General features: G+C 37.1%; 1 protein-coding gene across 1 annotated transcript in view; it reads left to right on the plus strand.

Annotated features, from left to right (window-relative positions):
• The window catches only part of slc6a6b (solute carrier family 6 member 6b), a gene marked incomplete at its 5' end in the record, with an annotated part of 61128 nt that extends 59485 nt beyond the window's left edge, over positions 1-1643 (plus strand). Inside the window, one exon of the mRNA XM_079579270.1 lies at positions 1190-1643. Within this exon, the coding sequence (XP_079435396.1) occupies positions 1190-1348 (159 nt within the window). The 3' untranslated portion in view covers positions 1349-1643. The remainder of the gene's footprint in view (positions 1-1189) is intronic.
• Between the last annotated feature and the right edge of the window lie 18286 nt (positions 1644-19929).

The following is a 19929-nucleotide window of genomic DNA, read 5'->3' on the forward strand; positions in this document are numbered from 1 at the left end:
TAAAAGAGCCAACCTTTTGCTTCCGCAGTCAAAACATGTCTGAGTGTGGTCTCAGGTATAACTGACCGGCCTAAAGTTTATAACATGGTGTAAATGAGAGATATTATGAGAACAATACAGTATATTTGGCAATAAATTGACACCGGAAATGGGGCGAATTCCTTTTAATGGCTTTAAAAGGAAGCCATTTAAAAGTGTTTGTGGCTTGTGTTTGGCTGCAAGATAACACTGCTGCTGGTGTCACGGCAACCGAGAGCAAGCAGTTATTATATTATTATCTTTTAATCACTTTTAAATGGTGACGTCTGTTGCTGTGATAAGGAAAGCTATAGATACAGACGGCATCTCTGGAATCGCCCATATATGGTCATGTTTGAAAACAGTTAAGGGGAAGGGGGAGAAAAATCTAAACTTTCTTTAATTATTCAAAAACTACTTTAACAAATGCTGAAATATGAGACGAAAACAATGATGAAAATGTGAAAAAAGTGAGAAAACATTTACAAAAAAGTGATAAAAAAGTGACAAAAAAGTGAGAAAAATTTGACGAAAAATTGAGAAAAAATGGACAAAAAACTTTTAAGAAATTGACAAAGAAATGCGAAAAAATTGACAAAAAATGAGAAAAAATTGATGAAAAATGGAGGAAAAAAATTACGAAAAAGTGACAAAAAATGTACAAAAAATGACAAAAATTTGACGAAAAAGTGAGAAAAATTTGACGAAAAATTGAGGAAACAATGGACGAAAAAGTGACAAACAAAAGTACAAAAAATGACAAAAATGGACAAAAATGTGACAAAAAAATTCGAATAATTTTGACGAAAAAGTGGCAAAAAAGTCACGAAAATGTGACAAAAATGAGTCGACTGTCCGACAAAAAAAGTGATGAAAAAAAATCTGACGTGAGGAAAAAGATCCATTTAGTTTTGTAGGTTTTTCACATGAGGCGTTACACTGGCCTACAGGATTTGGGTAAAGCTGAACTGGAGAAAATGCTCTCGGTTCAGGCGGGAGTTAAGAGGTTAATAAATAGGATTTATGCACAGAAAAAGTATTTTGGGGGTAAATTTTGTCCCTCCGCGCCCCCTAACTAAAACATCTTCCCACGGCTCTGTCTACAGCAGTATAACCATGATACGATTTTGCCCAGCCTTCTCTTCTGACGCCTCCCCCTCTCTCCCCGCAGAGGATCAAGGCGGTGGCGGCCCCGGTGCGCGGTGGCGCCAGCTCTCGTCCCGCAGGCCACCGCGGGCTGAAGGAGCTCAAGTACCCGCTGGACCCCAACATGAACAAGGGGCTGCTGCTCAAGGCGCCCAGCCACACCATCGTCGAGACCATGATGTAGACCCGCCGACAACCGCCGCTGTAGGGGGCGCTCTCCGTGAGAAAACTCCTCCTCCTCCTCCTCTGTCCTCGCTTTCGGAGCTAGCTTTTGTCTTTATGTCATGTCTGTGCGTCTTGGTGGACTCAAAAGGGTTTAGGAAAAAAAAATATTAAAAAAAATGCTTAGGATAATCGTTTGGAAAAGTAGTGGTAGTTTCTGTGAGCCTGACCAGTCACCGATTCGTTTTTTTAAGGGGCCCCCATTGTACGATATCATGGAAATCTGTTGTGTTTTTGCCTGACCAAACATCTCCCTTTTCCAAACTGCAAACAAACAAAAAAGAAACAGGTTTTCGGTTCGTCTAGAGGCGTCCAGTCACACTTCACGTATCCCACCGAAAACGAATCACGCCGTGGCTGGTCAGGCGAGGGCGTTCTCCATGATGAGGGTACCGCATTTCAAATCTATTTCGAACTCAAGTCGTTCCCTTCTTTGAAACATCTGACTAAACCGCACTCGTTTTCCGGGAAACGAGTCCCAAAAAACCAGCAGCAGCTAAATCCGATCTACTGTACGATGTTTACCGAGCTGTACGTTTTGGCCACCGCTAATCTCGTGCCATATCTTATGAATAATTTATTTCAAAAAAAGCACTACAAATATGTGATGTTCTTGGAGGAGCAAGATTGACCTTTGCCACTAGTTTGAAGAAAAAAAAAGAAACGTTCCACCGGCTTCGTCCAAAGAAACTCTGCCGCCATGTGATTGAATGTATGACACGAAATCAGAAACAAAGCCATGACGATTCCATTCTTTTGGGACCACGAAAGGCTGAAAAGCAGTTTCGATTGATCGATGATGGAAAATATGACTATTTTGCTTCATTCTTGTGGTCTCCTTTTTCCACAACAAACAAATTAGAAGCTAGTTACGAGCTAGCGTTGGACATAGCTTCAATGCTAAGCGCTAAACTAGCAACTTATTTAGCTTTTAGCCTAAATTACACTTCTTTAGTTGTGCTTTTATGCTTCAACAAAGAACTGTGCAACTTCCTGTGTTATTTTTTTACAAGCTTGCCTACTAAAAATAGGTATATGTTAGCTTAACAAGATTAGCAGTGAGTTCTAAAAAACTTGAAAAAAATGTTTGTAATCAGGTTTTTGACTAATTTCAGCAATCATTCACTCTCCACTTTTAAATTTAAACCCTATTGCTATGAGACCTTCAAAATAAAAGCCCCTTTGCCACTCCTTTTTCCAAAAATGTAAGCTCCATGTTGCAACCGAATGAACTAGAAGCTAGTTATGAGCTAGCGTTGGACATAGCTTCATTGCTAAGCGCTAAACTAGCAACTTATTTAACTTTTAGCCTAAATTACACTTCTTTAGTTGTGCTTTTATGCTTCAACAAAGAACGGTGCAACTTCCTGTGTTATTTTTTTACAAGCTTGCCTACTAAAAATAGGTATAGGTTAGCTTAACAAGATTAGCGGTGAGTTCTAAAAAACGTTAAATGTTTGTAATCAGGTTTTTGACTATTTTCAGTAATCATTCACTCTCCACTTTTAAATTTAAACCCTATTACTATGGGACCTTCAAAATAAAGCCCCTTTGCCACTCCTTTTTCCAAACAATGTAGGTTCCATGTTGCAACCAAATGAACTAGAAGCTAGTCATGAGCTAGCGTTGGACATAGCTCATACGCTAAGTGCAAAACTAGCAACTTAAGCCTAAATTATCAGGTACTTAAACAAGATATTTTAGCATAGCAAGATTAGCGCTGTGCTAAAAATCTTCACTTCCCTTTTCGACTGTTTGTAATCTGGTTATCAACTCATTTCAGGGCATTTCCTCTCAGGATTTAAAGGCCACATGAACGCAGCAATCCATCATTCACGGCCTTCAAAATAAAAGCTCTTCTGCCGCAACTAGCCCTGAAAATATGCCGATTCTGCTTCATTCACGTGGCCTCCTTTCATGTTGCGACCAAACAAATTAGAAGCTAGTTATGAGCTAGCGTTGGACGTAGCTTGTACGCTAAGTGCTAAACTAGCAACGTACTCAGCCTTTAGCCTAAATGACACTTTTTCAAAGCACCGTACAACTTCCAATGTGATTTTGAAAAGCAAATAACTATGGTTTCGTCAAGTTACAAGCTTGGCTACTAGGTCGAAAACCTGATCTGGCCTGTATTAGCTTAACAGGTTTAGCCGCGAGTGCTAAAAAACGTCATCTTTTTTTTTTTTACTGTTTCTAATCTGGTTATCAGGATGTTTCTTCTCCAGATTTCAGGGCCACATGAATGCAGCAATCGATCATTCACTTTCCATTTACCAAATATGCCGATTCTGCTTCATTCATGTGGCCTCCTTTCCTGTTGCAACAAATTAGAAGCTAGTTATGAGCTAGCGTTGAACATAGCTTAGATGCTAAGTGCTAAACTAGCAATTTACTTAGCCTTTAGCCTAAATACACTTTTTCAAAGAACTGTACAACTTCCTATGTGATTTTGAAAAGCAAATAACTGTAGTTTTGTCAAGTTACAAGCTTGGCTACTCGGTCAGTTACTAAAACTTGATCTGGCCTATATTAGTAGTAGTAGTAGTTTATTCGGTCAGTTCATTCCTTTAAACGTAAATACATTTCCAATTCTTTGTGAACAACACGACCGAAAGGGTTTAGGCTGAAGTGAAAACTTATAAAGCCTAACCCAGTTTACAGACTTCCACGAGAGAAAAACAAAAACAAAACACAAACATTAATAAAACATTAATAAATAATTAGCTTAACAGATTTAGCGGCGAGTGCTAAAAACTGTTCCTAATCTGGTTATCAGGACGTTTCTTCTCCAGATTTCAGGGCCACATGAATGCAGCAATCGATCATTCATTTTCCATCCACAAATTCAAACCCTATTCCTGTGGGACCTTCAAAACAAAAGCCCCTTTCACCGCTACGAGCCCCGAAAGTTCTCGATCGCACCTTAGCACCAATCTGCCACCGCCTTACTCTACTGTACTCACCTGTTCTGTTGCTGACGACGGAAAGCACTGAAATGGGACGTTTTTTTTCCGAAAGGATTTGAAGTGTGGCGGTCCAACCCTTGAGTGTAGGCTATTTGTGACGTAAACGTAACAGTCGTAGCTTATCGGTCGATATGTCTATTTTTCTCTATATCTTTCTCCGCCCTAGACAAGTTTTACGATATAGGCTTTTCCTTTCGCGGCTTACAACTTTGGACATTATCGTTATCTTTACAACTACTTTTTGTCCTCTTTCAATGTTAAGACTTTTATATTTACGACTATAATGTTGTTGATATTCACTATTGATGATGATTACTGTAGTTTTGCATCTGAAGAAAGGTCTTTTGCTTTGCCGTGCGTTTTGCAGAGGCGGCCCGTTGGAAAACTCCATCAGTCTGACGTGGGAAATGTCCAAATCGTTGTCTCTATAAATGTGCCGGGGACTTGGGTTTAAAGCTTTTGTTTTTCTGTACATATATATATACCAGTGCACAGTATTTTGATTTGAAGGGCACTTAACCTTGTCAGCAACCGATATGCTCCAAGCAGCTGCTTTTTGGACCTTGTTCTATCAACTAAGCATGTCTTTGCGGCACAGTTTGGATAAATTTGGTTCGAGCGCCATGTTGTTTGAGACCTAGACGGACCGAGCGGAATTAAAAGTGGACGTTTCATGCAGAGATGAGTCGAGCGATGTCACAGTTTCCAAAGCAATGTAGATGTGAGGCCTCTTGGAATCAAAGTTAATGTGTTTTGATGACATTTAAGGCCTTATTTTTAGCGCAGTTGATTCGATGACTGTTGATGCCCCGCGGAAATTCCTGTCATGGCAGTTCTGTGCTCGGGCAGAGGACACGCTGCTTCTTATGCCGCCGGATTCGGACACAAAGGAGAGACGTGGACACATAGGAGGAGCAATAACACCCGATAATGACTGAACACGGCAGCTTGTCCTCGCGCCCTTGTCATTTCCCTATGATGACAGCGGCACAAACAAATCCACCTCCTTCCTTCTGTTCCTGCGCTGATTTTATGTCCAGCCTTCGATCCGTTTTCGTCTCATTAAATCCACCGGAAATATGTCCCACTTCTTCATTTCCCCCATTTTTCACACTGCCTCAAAAAGTACTTCAACGATACTTGTTTTTCGAAACCTTACAGTGCTTTTTCCATTACCTCTACTAAAATATTCGTTATCTAGAACCAGAAAACAGAACAATAAGTGTAGAGGATGTGCAAATGTACAATATCGGGTTCATCCTCAAGAAATGTGTGAAAAATGGGGGGAAATTGTGTTAAATGTTGAAAAAAAATGAGGAACTTAAGGCTCATTCATAGATACAGACGCCGTCTCTGGAATCACTCATTAATGGAAAACATTTAAGGGGGAAAACTTTCTCTAATTATTCAAAAACTACTTAAACAAACGCTGAATTATGTGTATAGTTTTCTAATAAATAACGATACAAAGACATGGGGAGGAGCAAAGTGGTTCAACAGCCCATAAATACATGAATAACGGAGAATGTGCTAATGCTAACGCTAGCTAGTGCTGGCTACAACTGCAGGTTTTTTTGCTTCTACTGAACAATCTGCTGTGAATAAACATCCATATGGACCCGATTTAGACTTGACTTTATTTGTATGTGATAAATAAGTTCATATTTCACCAGGAAATGGCTAAAAAGAGGGACAATTTGTGCTTTGCCTTGTCGCCATGCAGTGTTCATTTCGTCGACAAAAATATTTAGTCTTAATTTTAGTCAAAGTGATATTTTTGTGACTAAAATTGGACTAAAACTAAATTAAAAGTTTTTCATGAGACTAAAACTGTGACTAAAATGTCCAGATATTTGAGTCGACTAAAATCAGACTAAATAAAAATGAAAAGGAGAGACTAAAATCATCCAAACAGCTCTGAGCTTTGTTCATGTGGAGCAGCTCCATGAAGCAGAGGAACAAGATTAAATATGATTAGAATCAATATTATCAATGCAAAGTCCACTAAATTAGTCTTAAATTGAGTCGACAAAATTGACATGGAATTTTAGTCGACTAAAACTAGACTAAAATTGAAAAGTTTTTTTAGACTAAATCTTGACTAAAATTAAATTACATTTTAGTCATAAGACTAAGACTAAAACTAAAATAAAATATGTTATGTCAAAATTAACACTGGACATGATGCTCTTTGACGTGGCAGCCATCTTTTGATTGGCCGCTGAGGCTAATGCTAATAGCACGGTTTTCTTTGATTAAACGTCAGAATCTGAGATACACTCAATCTAAACTATAGACCAAATCTCGACTAAAATTAAATTACATTTTAGTCAAAAGACTAAAACTAAAACTAAAATAAAATATGTCAAAATTAACACAGTCGCCACGGAAACTGTTCCATAACAACAAAGCAAAAGTGACTTCATCTTCATCTTCATCATCCTGTAGGGGGAAAAATAGTCCAAAAAAGGGGGGGGGGAAACATTTATTTGAGCTGAAACAACCAAGTCACTTACTTTAAAGCAGTCCTTGATGCCTTTCTGTAATCGCACAATTTGCCTGTGTTTACGAAATCTCTAAAGACGGATAAAATCGCCTATTGTGTCCTCACTTTAGCAGAAAGTTAGCAGAAACACTCTTCGTCTCAGCGTCGCCGCCCTGTCCTCGCACAGACATCGCTTTGAATCATGAAACGCCTCAATCATGCATGAAACGTCCGCTTTAACTTAACCACACAACGCGCCTAATCATAGAACTTCCACGTAGCAGCGTTAGCGTTAGCGTTAGCCCCCGTAATCTTGCACTCAAACCTTTACAACAGAAATCCAATCGCAATCGTCGTAATAAATTGTGCTTTGGATGAACCAGCAAACCTTCAACGTGGCCAAAGATCTGAAACCACCTTTGTCCGAACTGTGTCGACGAACGGAAAACGACCATTGTGACGTTGATGTACGCGCTCATGTTATATCTCTGTATCGAGCATTTTCTGTTTTGTTTTTGATTTGCCTAAGTGTCACCAGCCCATCTCTCAGGAGCTCCTCTCTTGTGCTCTCGTATCTCCTGCACCACGTTCAGAAAGTCCCAGAGAAACGTTCAGAAGGGAAACGTTCAGAAGCACAGAGAGAGTCGAGTCGTCGTCGCACCTTATTCGAGCAATCGGGATTCATATCGAAGGCCAGCGACACTGCCATGTCCTAATATCAGGGTCTTTTGCTTGTTGGAAGAAGAACATAATAAAGGGGGGGGGGGAGGGGGGAGCAATTTATGAGCACAGAAAATCATTGAGACCAATTCATATGAGCTTTTTTCATATCATAATCACGTTTTTCAGACGTTTTTTCCATCAGAGACAGTGTAGCTCATTGCAACTCTTTTTTTTATTCTACTTTTTTTTTTTTTTTACAGTTCGACTCTGGTTTCACTGAAGAGATTCTTGCACAAACTGTTTAGGGTTTTTTCCCAAGGTGCTCTGGTTTCGCCTTCCGCTGAAAACAGGTGAATTTGAGCCCCATGAATCAGCCTGGATCCACATCATTAACAACTGACGGTACAAGTAGTGCCCGACTAAAAACGAGGAAAAAAATCTTAAAATAAGTCGTTTTGTCTTGTTTTACGGAAAAAATTCTGCCAATGGGTCAGCATTTTTTTCTTGCTAAGAATTCTTGTTTCTAGAATATTTTTCTCATCATAAAACAAGAAAGAAACACTAAATTTAAGCAAATAAATAACTAGAATTAAGCAAAACGTCCTCAGAAAATGGAATAATTTAAGGAAAACATTCTTATTTAGTGAAACATTGTGGAGATTTTACTTAAATGTCGCTTGATTTAAGTAAAGTGTTTTTTTTTTTGCCCCTTAACTCCCGCCTGAACCGAGCACATTTTCTCCAGTTTGGCTTTACCCCAATCCAAAAGCTTCTGGAAAAAAGGCAATGATGGAAATGGGACAAAAAAGTGAGAAAACATTGACAAAAAGTGACGAAAAATTGATGAAAAAGTGGCAAAAATGTCACAAAAATGTCACAAAAATGTCACAAGAAATTGACAAAAAATGACAAAAATGCGACAAAAATTTGATAAAAATGTGATAAAAAATGTAAAAAAAATGTGAAAAAAAAAAATGTGATGACGTAAAATGTTCTAAATTACACAATAGAAGTTTGGATAATTTTAGTCTCTCCTTTTCATTTTTATTTAGTCTTATTTTAGTCGACTAAAATATCTGGACATTTTAGTCACAGTTTTAGTCTCGTGAGAAACTTTTAATTTAGTTTTAGTCCAATTTTAGTCACAAAAATATCACTTTGACTAAAATTAAGACTAAATATTTTAGTCGACGAAATTAACACTGGCCTTCACTGTAAAAAGTGATTAACTAGATCAGTATAAACATCTCAGTTTGAGCACAATAATCCAGATTTTAGTTGTTGTGACTGGTTAAGAAGTTGTTGGGCATTTGTCCTGGATTATTTCACTTGTTCTGAGATGTTTCTGACTCGTTTCGATACATTTCGTCCTTATTTCAGGTCATTTTCTTTGCCAATGGGGAAAGAAAATTGGTCTTATCTCATTGGCAATTTTACTTTCTTATTTCAAGCGAGATTTACCCTAGAACTGGTCTGAAATGTCCTCAAACAAGCAAAGCAAACTTGATCAGGAAAAGTGTCTGAATGAGTGAAAACCGCTCAAAACAAGAAACATTTCCTCAATTCAAGTCATTTAAGACCATGCTTGATATTCCCCTCTGCAGTGTCCCCGGACCACACTTTGGAAACCACTGGTTTTGAAACATAGACTTGTGGAAAACTGAACCATCTCTTCACATTTGTGCGATAATCTCCCACCGCGAAACCCGAGCCGGACTCATCACGAATGCAGTCTCCGTGTTTTCAGAAGCCTTTGCCTTGACACACTCCCCGTGCATTAGCCTAAACCCGTTTGGATTTGTCGTCGTCGTTTTTATTTCTTTGAAGCATTAGCGTTAGCAGTTAGCAACGATGCACATGAATGTCGAAATGTGAAAGTCGCCTCCGGGTGGACGAAGGGTTTCCTAAAGATTTATTTTCTCTTCTTCTTCTTTTTTTTAGCCTGACGAAAACATTTTTATTTTATATTCGGTAACTATTTGTTTTGTGTTTTGTCATTTATAAACCGTGTGTCTTTTTGCGCGTTTGCCTTTTGTATTCCAAATATATTTGTACCTCTTTTATCAGACTGTCAATCAACAAAACAACAAAAAAACTGCAACTTGTATGTGCAATACTTTGTAGAAAACGTTCAATGTTCGAGCTGTTTATTCCAAAAAAAAAAACACACACACAAAAACACGTGGTACTCGAGTTCCGTTTTTAAACACTGCTTAAACTCTGCGACCAAAAAAAAACAAACGTGTCCTAGTTTTGAAACGCAAATCAACCTGAATCTGGAAAACATTCTGATCGCTTTTGTTTTGGAGAAGCTTTTATTTTGAAATGCAAAGACACTGCCACTAAAGCCCGCTGTCTGTAGCTGCATACGACCGTCTCGTTTATGCTAACGCGCTACGAGAGGCTTGTTTTCCCGAAAGCGAGCCACGTGAATCGCGTGAATCCCGTCCGGTCTCGCAAAGCATTGTGGGATCTGAAGTGCAGCTACTCCACTTGTGCAGCTCGTCCACAACAACACCAGAGTTGTTTCTAAATATCTGCGAGAAAATGTTAAATTTATGTCGGGATTTGTAGACTCGAGAGATACAGGCGACGTGTTTGGAATTGCCCATATATGGTCATGTTGGAAGCGGCCAGAGGGGGGAAACAAAGAAGAAGAAGAACACATTTCTCCACCATTACTTTAACAAACACTGAAGTATGAATATATTTTTCTACTGAATAAAGAAACAGAGACATGTAGCGGAGCAGCCCATGAATACTTAAACAGACAATGCTAACCAGGAAGCTAACGCTAGTTTCATGCTACATATGCTAACATTAGCTAGTAAGTTACGTTTCTATTGAACAATCTGGTGTTAAACAACCAAGGCCGTGGGAACCCCCTGGTGGATGGTTTGTGAACTGCAGACAATATTAACCCCTTAACTCTCCAGCTTTACCCCAATCCGAAAGCTTCTGGAAAAAAGGTGGGAAAATAGCAACAAAACTGAGACGAAAACACAGATGGAAATGTGGAAAAATGGAGAAAAAATTGAGAAAAAATTGACAAAAAATGACAAAAAAGTGAGAAAAATTTGACGAAAAAGTGAGAAAAATTTGACGAAAAAGTGAGAAAAATTTGACGAAAATGAGACGAAAACAATGATGGAAATGTGAAAAAAATGAGGAAAAAATTGACAAAAAATTGACAAAAATTGACAAAAATGTGACAAAAAAGTGAGAAAAATTTGACCAAAAAGTGAGAAAAAATGGCTGAAAAAGTGAAGAAAAAGTGAGAAAAAATGGCCGAAAAAGTGACGAAAAATTTATAAAAAATGGACAAAAATTTGACGAAAAAGTGACAAAAAAGAAACTTTGACAAAAATTAGACGAAAACAATGATGGAAATGTGAAAAAAATTGAGAGAAAATGGACAAAAAATTTACAAAAATGGACAAAAATTTGACCAAAAATTTATAAAAAATGGCCGAAAAAGTGAAGAAAAATGTCTAAAAAAAGGACGAAAAAGTGCTAAGAATTTGCCAAAAAAATGCAAATAATTTGACGAAAAAGTGACAAAAAAGTCACTAAACTTTGACAAAAATGAGTCGACTGCCAAACAAAAAAAGTGATGAAAAAAAAATCTGCCTTGATGGAAAAAGATCCATTTAGTTTTGTAGGTCTTTCAGATGAGGCGTTACACTGGCCTACAGGATTTGGGTAAAGCTGAACTGGAGAAAATGCTCTCGGTTCAGGCGAGAGTTAAGAGGTTAATCAATAGGATTTATGCACAGAAAAAGTATTTTGGGGGTAAATTTTGTCCCTCAGCGCCCCCTAACTAACACATCTTCCCACGGCTCTGTACATAACATCCATATGGACCTGGTTCAGACTTGACTTTATTGGTGTCTGATAAATAGGTTTAAAATCCATCAGAAAACGGACAATGCTAACCAGGAAGCTAACTGTATCTTCATCTTCTCCCCCCTCGGCCGGGCCACACGTCTGTATCTAAATCCAATTTTATAGTTTCTTATTTATTGGAACTTTCTAAAATGTGGATTGCTGAGTGAAAATGTGTTTATTTATTTACACATTTTCAACAAACAAAGGTCTATCGACGCTTAATGGATCGGAGATTTCACGTAACGCTGGGATTCATTGTAAAACAAAATGGCCGCTTTTGGGGGAAAACAACTCTGTCCGTCATCGCCATCCGACATCTTTCATACTCCTCGTGATTCACGTAACACTGCTGCCTTAGAGCGTTATCGAAAACGACAGCAGGCGACTTGAGTTTCTACGAAAAAGCTGCTTCTTAATCTTTTCAAATTTGTAATAAACTGTTTGATATGTTTTTCCGTTTGTATACGCGACATGATATTCTCACGTAACTTTCAGTGCGTTTCTATAAACATTACATTTCCAAACGGACTCGATCCAGCGACTTTCGTTACTCATAGAACCGCAGTTACGGCAACAGTTACAGATTCTCCTCGCTAGGGATTGTGGGAAACTGAGTCCTGCTGTTAGATATTCTCTACTGTGGTGTGTGTCTGTCCTTTGTAAAGCTGTTGAAACCGCTCGACCCTTTTGGAGAATGTACAACGGGGAAATGTTTTTGATTCTTGTTGAAAACATTTTTTTAATCGAAAGGATTTTATTTTATTTTCAATGGCCAACTTGTAAGCTACAAAAATTAAGAAAAAAAAATGTGTGTTTGAACAGGTTTTACAAAGATGTAAACCTTTTTATTTGATAATAAAAAAATGTCTTCTGAAAGTATTTCCAGTGTGTTGTTGTTTTATTGAAGCTCAGTCTATGCAGAGAATAGTCATGTGTGTTTGCTGTTTTACCAGAGGGACATTGTTTGTTTGTAGTTTGATGAATTTCATTTTAGCCATTTTAGCCGTTTTTTTTATACCCCTTAACTCCCACCTGAACCGAGCACATTTTCTCCAGTTTGGCTTTACCCCAATCCAAAAGCTTCTGGAAAACAGGTAAGAGCAATGATGGAAATGGGACAAAAAAGTGAGAAAACATTGACAAGAAGTGACGAAAAATTGACAAAAAATGCGACAAAAAATGTGACAAAAAATGTGACAATAAAATGACAAAAATGTGAGAAAAATGTGACAAAAATTTGACAAACAAAATGACAAAAAATGACAAAAATGTGACAAAAATGTGATAAAAATGTGACAAAAATGTGACAAAAATGTGACAAAAATGTGACAAAAATGTGACAAAAATGTGACAAAAATGTGACAAAAATGTGATAAAAATGTGACAAAAATGTGACAAAATGTGACAAAAATGTGACAAAAATGTGACAAAAATGTGACAAAAATGTGACAAAAATGTGATAAAAATTGACAAAAATGTGACAAAAATGTGATAAAAATGTGATAAAAAATTGACAAAAAATGACAAAAAATGACAAAAAATGTAACAAAAATGTGATAAAAAATTGATAAAAAAAAATGACAAAAATGTGATAATTTTTTTTTTTTAAAAAGACAAAAAAAAGGACCAAAAAGACAAAAAAAAGGACAAAAAATGACAAAAATGCGACAAAAATGTGATTAAAATGTGATAAAAAATGTTTAAAAATAATGACAAAAATGTGACAAAAAAAAAAGTGTGATGACGTGAGGAAAAAGATCCTCTCGGTTCAGGCGGGAGTTAAGAGGTTCAGAATTATGTCGGCCACTATTTCTATTCCTCACGGTGTGACCCGAGTGGGGGCTCACGAATCCCTTTCACTGTTAAAATGGGGGTCGTGGCTCCAAAAGGTTGAGAACGACTGCTCTAGAAATAAACTTTGACTAATTGATTCAATAAAAACAAAATAAATCGGTAACGCTTTAGATACAACCCGTGAGCTCCAGGTGTAAGTACGGGAACAAGAAAGTAATTACACATGTAAGTACAGGTACTCTTACAACGTGTAACAGGGGGACAATGTGTAACAAGGAAGTACAAAGTTACACATTATTCCCCCTTGTACCACTCTGTACTTCCTTGTTACACGTTGTTCCCCCGTTACACGTTGTCAGAGTCCCTGTACTTACATGTGTAATTACTTTCTTGTTCCCCGTACTTACACCTGGAGCTTGTGGGCTGTATTCTAAAGCGTTACCGATAAATCAATGTAGGTTATTTGGCCATTCAATCAGCAATAAGTGTTGACATCTAGGACGCTCTAGGATAAATTATTGAGCGGTGGATTCTGGTAGGTTACGACATACGTTAAGTCAAGAAAACCTACCAGAAATGTAAAAAGAAAAAAAAACTGATGGAAAATAAAGGCGCTATGCTAACCTGTGTGTGATATATGTTTTTTTTTTATTTCGCCATGAATATGGCTAAAAAGAGTGAAAAACTGTGTTTCCCAAACAGGCTAAACTATAGCCTGTTTGGAACCTATTGTAATCAATCAATCAATCAATCAATCAATCAGTCAGTCAACTGTTTTGTCGTCCGATATCACAGCAGCAGCTGCCTCACAACAAATATTAAAGACAATGAAACAAAAGAAAAAACAAAGCCATGTCCGAGCCACAGTGTCCAGCAGGGGTGATGTCCATGTCGTGCCTGATGAGGAAGAAAAGTGCTTTATAAATGTAATGTCCAAATAAGAGGCAGCGGCAGATGGTGACGAGAAGGGGAGAACCACGCCCTCAGGCTCTCCTACAGGGCGAGGGAAACCTACAGCGGGACAAAAGAGAAACCTCGGGGAGAACCACGCCCTCAGACTCTCCTACAGGGCGAGGGAAACCCACAGCGGGACAAAGAGAAACCTGGGGGAGAACCACTCCCGTGCAGACACAGCGTTTGCCCAAGTACATTTTATTTACGTGACTTTTCCACATGAATCCTCTCACAGTGTAAAAGGATGAGCTCTGTCAGGCCTGTCAGGAGCTAATAATGTGAAAGGAAAAGAAATCTTAGTCATAATTGGAACTAATATCTTAAGTTATGTGATGTGGTAACATAGCAACAAGGCCGTGGGAACCCAGGGTGCTGAGGGTGTTGCTTTTTAGATACGACTTGTGAAAGTGTAAAGCTGTTAATAGGAAAAACTGGCTCCTCCCCCCGTGGGTCCGGTGACATCATCACATTCTAGAACCTGCCCCGCCCCCTGTGGAGTCAAACCTTCTGAGTGAGACACGTTTGTTTGGTCATTTCAAGGTATTTTCATCAACAATAAAACTTCTGTAATAAAATAAATGCTTGTTTTTTATTTTGTTTATTGGGTGAAAAGTTACAGGTGCTGCTTTAAACAAGACATGTATAAATTGTGTTGTGATTGGGGACGTTTGATCGAAGACAAGCGTAAAGTGGGAGCGATCAGAGCACAATGTAAAAACATACACATGAACTGGACCACCAAAAAGTGACGAAAAAGTGACAAAAAAGTGATGAAAAAATGACAAAAAAGTGTCAAAAAAGGACGAAAAAATGACAGAAAAGTGATGAAAAAATGACAAAAAAGTGATGAAAAAGTGATGAAAAAATGACAGAAAAGTGATGAAAAAGTGTCAAAAAAGGACGAAAAAATAACAGAAAGGGGTTTGAAAAAATGACAAAAAAGTGATGAAAAAGTGATGAAAAAAATGACAGAAAAGTGATGAAAAAATGACAGAAAAATGACAAAAAAGTGACAAAAAAATGACGAAAAAATGACAGAAAAATGATGAAAAAGTGACAGAAAAGTGATGAAAAAATGACAGAAAAGTGATGAAAAAATGACAGAAAAGTGATGAAAAAGTGATGAAAAAATGACAGAAAAGTGATGAAAAAGTGATGAAAAAATGACAGAAGTGATGAAAAAATGACAAAAAAGTGATGAAAAAGTGATGAAAAAATGACAGAAAAGTGATGAAAAAGTGACAAAAAAAGGACGAAAAAATGACAGAAAAGTGATGAAAAAGTGATGAAAAAGTGACAGAAAAGTGATGAAAAAATGACAAAAAAGTGTCAAAAAAGGACGAAAAAATGACAGAAAAGTGATGAAAAAATGACAAAAAAGTGATGAAAAAGTGATGAAAAAATGACAGAAAAGTGATGAAAAAGTGACAAAAAAAGGACGAAAAAATGACAGAAAAGTGATGAAAAAGTGATGAAAAAGTGACAGAAAAGTGATGAAAAAATGACAGAAAAATGACAAAAAAGTGACAAAAAATGACGAAAAAATGACAGAAAAGTGATGAAAAAATGACAGAAAAGTGATGAAAAAATGACAGAAAAGTGATGAAAAAATGACAGAAAAGTGATGAAAAAATGACAGAAAAGTGATGAAAAAATGACAGAAAAGTGATGAAAAAGTGATGAAAAAATGACAGAAAAGTGATGAAAAAGTGACAAAAAAAGGACGAAAAAATGACAGAAAAGTGATGAAAAAGTGATGAAAAAGTGACAAAAAAATGATGAAAAAGTGACGAAAAAATGACAGAAAAGTGATGAAAAAGTGACGAAAAAATGACAGAAAAGTGATGAAAAAGTGACGAAAAAGTGACAAAAAAATGACAGAAAAGTGATGAAAAAATGACAAAAAAGTGATGAAAAAGTGATGAAAAAATGACAGAAAAGTGATGAAAAAGTGACAAAAAAAGGACGAAAAAATGACAGAAAAGTGATGAAAAAGTGATGAAAAAGTGATGAAAAAATGACAGAAAAATGACGAAAAAATGACAGAAAAATGATGAAAAAGTGACGAAAAAGTGACAAAAAAATGACAGAAAAGTGACAAAAAAATGACAGAAAAGTGATGAAAAAATGACAGAAAAGTGATGAAAAAATGACAGAAGTGATGAAAAAGTGATGAAAAAATGACAGAAAAGTGATGAAAAAATGACAAAAAAGTGATGAAAAAGTGATGAAAAAATGACAGAAAAGTGATGAAAAAGTGACAAAAAAAGGACGAAAAAATGACAGAAAAGTGATGAAAAAGTGATGAAAAAGTGATGAAAAAGTGATGAAAAAGTGACAGAAAAATGACGAAAAAATGACAGAAAAATGATGAAAAAGTGACGAAAAAGTGACAAAAAAATGATGAAAAAGTGACGAAAAAATGACAGAAAAGTGATGAAAAAGTGACGAAAAAGTGACAAAAAAATGACCGAAAAGTGATGAAAAAGTGATGAAAAAGTGATGAAAAAGTGACAGAAAAATGACGAAAAAATGACAGAAAAATGATGAAAAAGTGACGAAAAAGTGACAAAAAAATGATGAAAAAGTGACGAAAAAATGACAGAAAAGTGATGAAAAAGTGACGAAAAAGTGACGAAAAAGTGACAAAAAAGTGACGAAAATGTGATGTAAAAAGCGACAAAATTCCACCAAAGACTAACAGAAAAGTGCCATAAAAAGGAAAAAGATCAGTTTAAATGAGTTTTTTAGGTCTTCTTTTTCAAATGGAGCTCTACACTGGCCTATAAGCTGCAAGCTTTGGGATTTGGGTAAAGCTGAACTTAAGTAAATGGTTAAGGCAGGAGGTAAGAGGTTAACGTCGCTTGAATAAAGGTTTTTTTAATGATAAATTTGATTTGGTTTGATGTTATAGAAACACTAATGTAACAGTTCAATCTGATTGTTAAAAACTTTAGATTGATTCTTCATTCTTCATTAAACTGTTTTCCTTTTCATGGAGGAGACGAGCGAACCCGGGACAATCCAGGCTTTAGAAAAACAACAGATTGCGTAAAATCACATCACGAGTCTCAAAGCCTGTTACGTAACCCAAACTTTTCCAACACAAAACAGAAATCAGGAAGCGTTTTAATCCTGTAATGCAGCGTTGGAGCCGGCGTTGATCACATGGACGTCCTCGCCGTGTGAAGGAGCGCCAAGTCCGAGCCGGAGTCCGGGTTTACGGGAAACACAAAACATCCGCTCGCTTCACAACACGGATCCTGAGCTCGCTTTCCCACTGAACACGTCTCTGAGAAACTGTTTTTATCATTCTGTTCAGCTGCTCATGACGCTGAAAGGATTAGATTTACACTTTTAATGAAATGGATTCATGATAAATGTTTGTCTGATGGATTGATTTGGCTTCTTGTAATTGACCCTTTGCTCTATAAATAAACTTGTTGTTCATTGTCAACTTCCTTAAAGGAACAGGCCAGCGTTTTTCCACACTGAGATATGTTCTTACCTGAGCTGTGACGAGTTCTTTAGGACCTGTCTGATCTTCAGTCACGTAAACACAGCGCAGACGGCGTTAGCATTTAGCCTCTCCCTCTCTCCTCTATAGCTCCAAAACAGGTCAAGATAGAAGCTACCAAGCTCTTCCACGTTTCCCCTATTTAAATATGGTTACGTGAAGTGTTCCACTACAAAGTATAATTACACACAATTAAACAATGTAGATTTTCTAAGCGAATAAAAGGGGGGACTATATTGTAAGGCGTAATAATACCAGGAGTAGTTTGGCATCCGCGCAGTAAAGTGAAGATTACTGCGCGGATTTCGAACTACTACCTGTTTTGGAGCTATAGAGGAGAGAGGGAGAGGCTTGGATTGAAGACTTTAACAGGATGTTTCTCAGTCGTCCTTGGACTAACTGCTTCGATCTGTCCATGTGAAGCCGCTCTGCTTTGTCAAACGCGCTCCAGAGAGAGAGAGAGACCACGCCCCCTCAGACTCAACAAGAAACGCAATAATAAATGAAATGTCTGAAAGAAAGGAAAGAAAGAAAAAGAAAAAAAGAAAGAAAAAAGAACCAAAAAAAACAGGAAAAAAGAAAGTAGAATAAAAGAAAAAAGGAAAACAAGTAAAAAAAAAGATAAAAAAGAAAGGAAAAAAGAAAAGAGAAAACAAGAAAAAAGGAAAAAAAGGAAAATAAAAAAAATGAAAAAAAGTAAAAAAAATTAAAGGAAAAAAGAAAAGAGAAAAAAAGGAAAAAAGGAAACAAGAAAAACAGAAAAAAGAAATAAAGAAAAACAGAGAAAAAGAAAAAAAGGAAAAAAGAAAAAAAGGAAAAAGAAAGAAAGAAAAAAAGAAAGGAGGTGTGTGTGGATCGGGAAGTCTGGGCGTCTCTGCTGAGACGCTGCCTCCGCGACCCGGCCCCGGATAAACAGAAGAAAATGGATGGATTGTCATTTATTTCACTTCTGTTCATCACAGAGCTGCCAAAACCACATAAAGTATTAGAGAGTCTAGTTTCATAATTATAAACAAAAACTAAACACAAAAACAGGTTTTCTTTACATTTTTGGTGTTAAGACGGGCTACGGTTATTTTATGACAGATCTTTTCATCAGAACTCCAGAACTTCAACAGGAGTGGGTTCGTCTCCATGGAGATCTCGACTAAAGGCTGTGAGATTTGAGATTTAAACAGGTTATTCCTCATCCAGGTCCATCTTTCATTACCCACGGAAAAAACAGCATTTTCAGGGCTGAGCTGCTCATTGGAACATGTTTTTACTGAGGGTAAAAGTAGAAAATGTTACGTGTGTTTGCCTTAACAAGGGTTTACCTGAATGATACTTTACCTACTCAAATATGTGTTGTCTAGAACCAGAAAAGAGACAATATTATGAATTTTGAACTTTTTTTCATCCCACACTGCCTTGTTTACAGGTCCCAGCCCTGTGAGTGATTTGATATAAACAGTGTGTTACGTTCCCTGGACAGTTTTCAACAACACAAAGGAATAAAAAGCAGAGACGGTTTCAAACCCTTATCTCACACGAGCATCGTCTCTGTGGGACGAGAAGAGCTGAAAACGCATCACACATGGAGCTTGTTCTGTTCCTGATATAACGAAATCATCTGCTTCATAAAACACATTATGATTAGATAATTGCAAACATGTGACTGGACAAAGAGGCCTCTATGACTGGGACTGTGTGAAGCCGGAGCTGATCTGTTTATAACTGGACTGAGGGTTTGGAAAGTGTTTTATTTCATTATCAGTTTGATATTTAAATGGATTCAAGTCATTTATATGGGTAACAATTATACACCAATTTCCCCACAAGAAGAAATAAAACCCAGCATTGTGAAATTATAAAAAGATAACATCTGATTGCCTATTCAGATTTTGTAGAACTGTTGTGTCCCGGGTGTGAGTCGGAGAAAAGGCTCCTGATTCCAAAAACCTTCAGGATCCGGATTATGGACATTTATTTATTTATTAAAAGTATTTAACTAGATCAGCATAAACATCTCAATTTGAGCATAATAATCCAGATTTTAGTTGTTTTGTCTAGTTAAGTTGTTCTTGGGCGTTTGTCCCAGATTATTTCACTTGTTCTGAGATGTTTCTGACTCGTTTCGATACATTTCGTCCTTATTTCAGGTCATTTTCTTTGCCAATGGGGAAAAAAAATTGGTCTTATCTCATTGGCGATTTTACTTTCTTATTTCAGGCGAGATTTACCCTAGAACTGGTCTGAAATGTCCTCAAACAAGCAAAGCAAACTTGGTCCGATCA

This window comes from Gobius niger, assembly GCF_951799975.1.
Source record: "Gobius niger genome assembly, chromosome: 20".
Classification (NCBI taxonomy): Eukaryota; Metazoa; Chordata; class Actinopteri; order Gobiiformes; family Gobiidae; genus Gobius; species Gobius niger.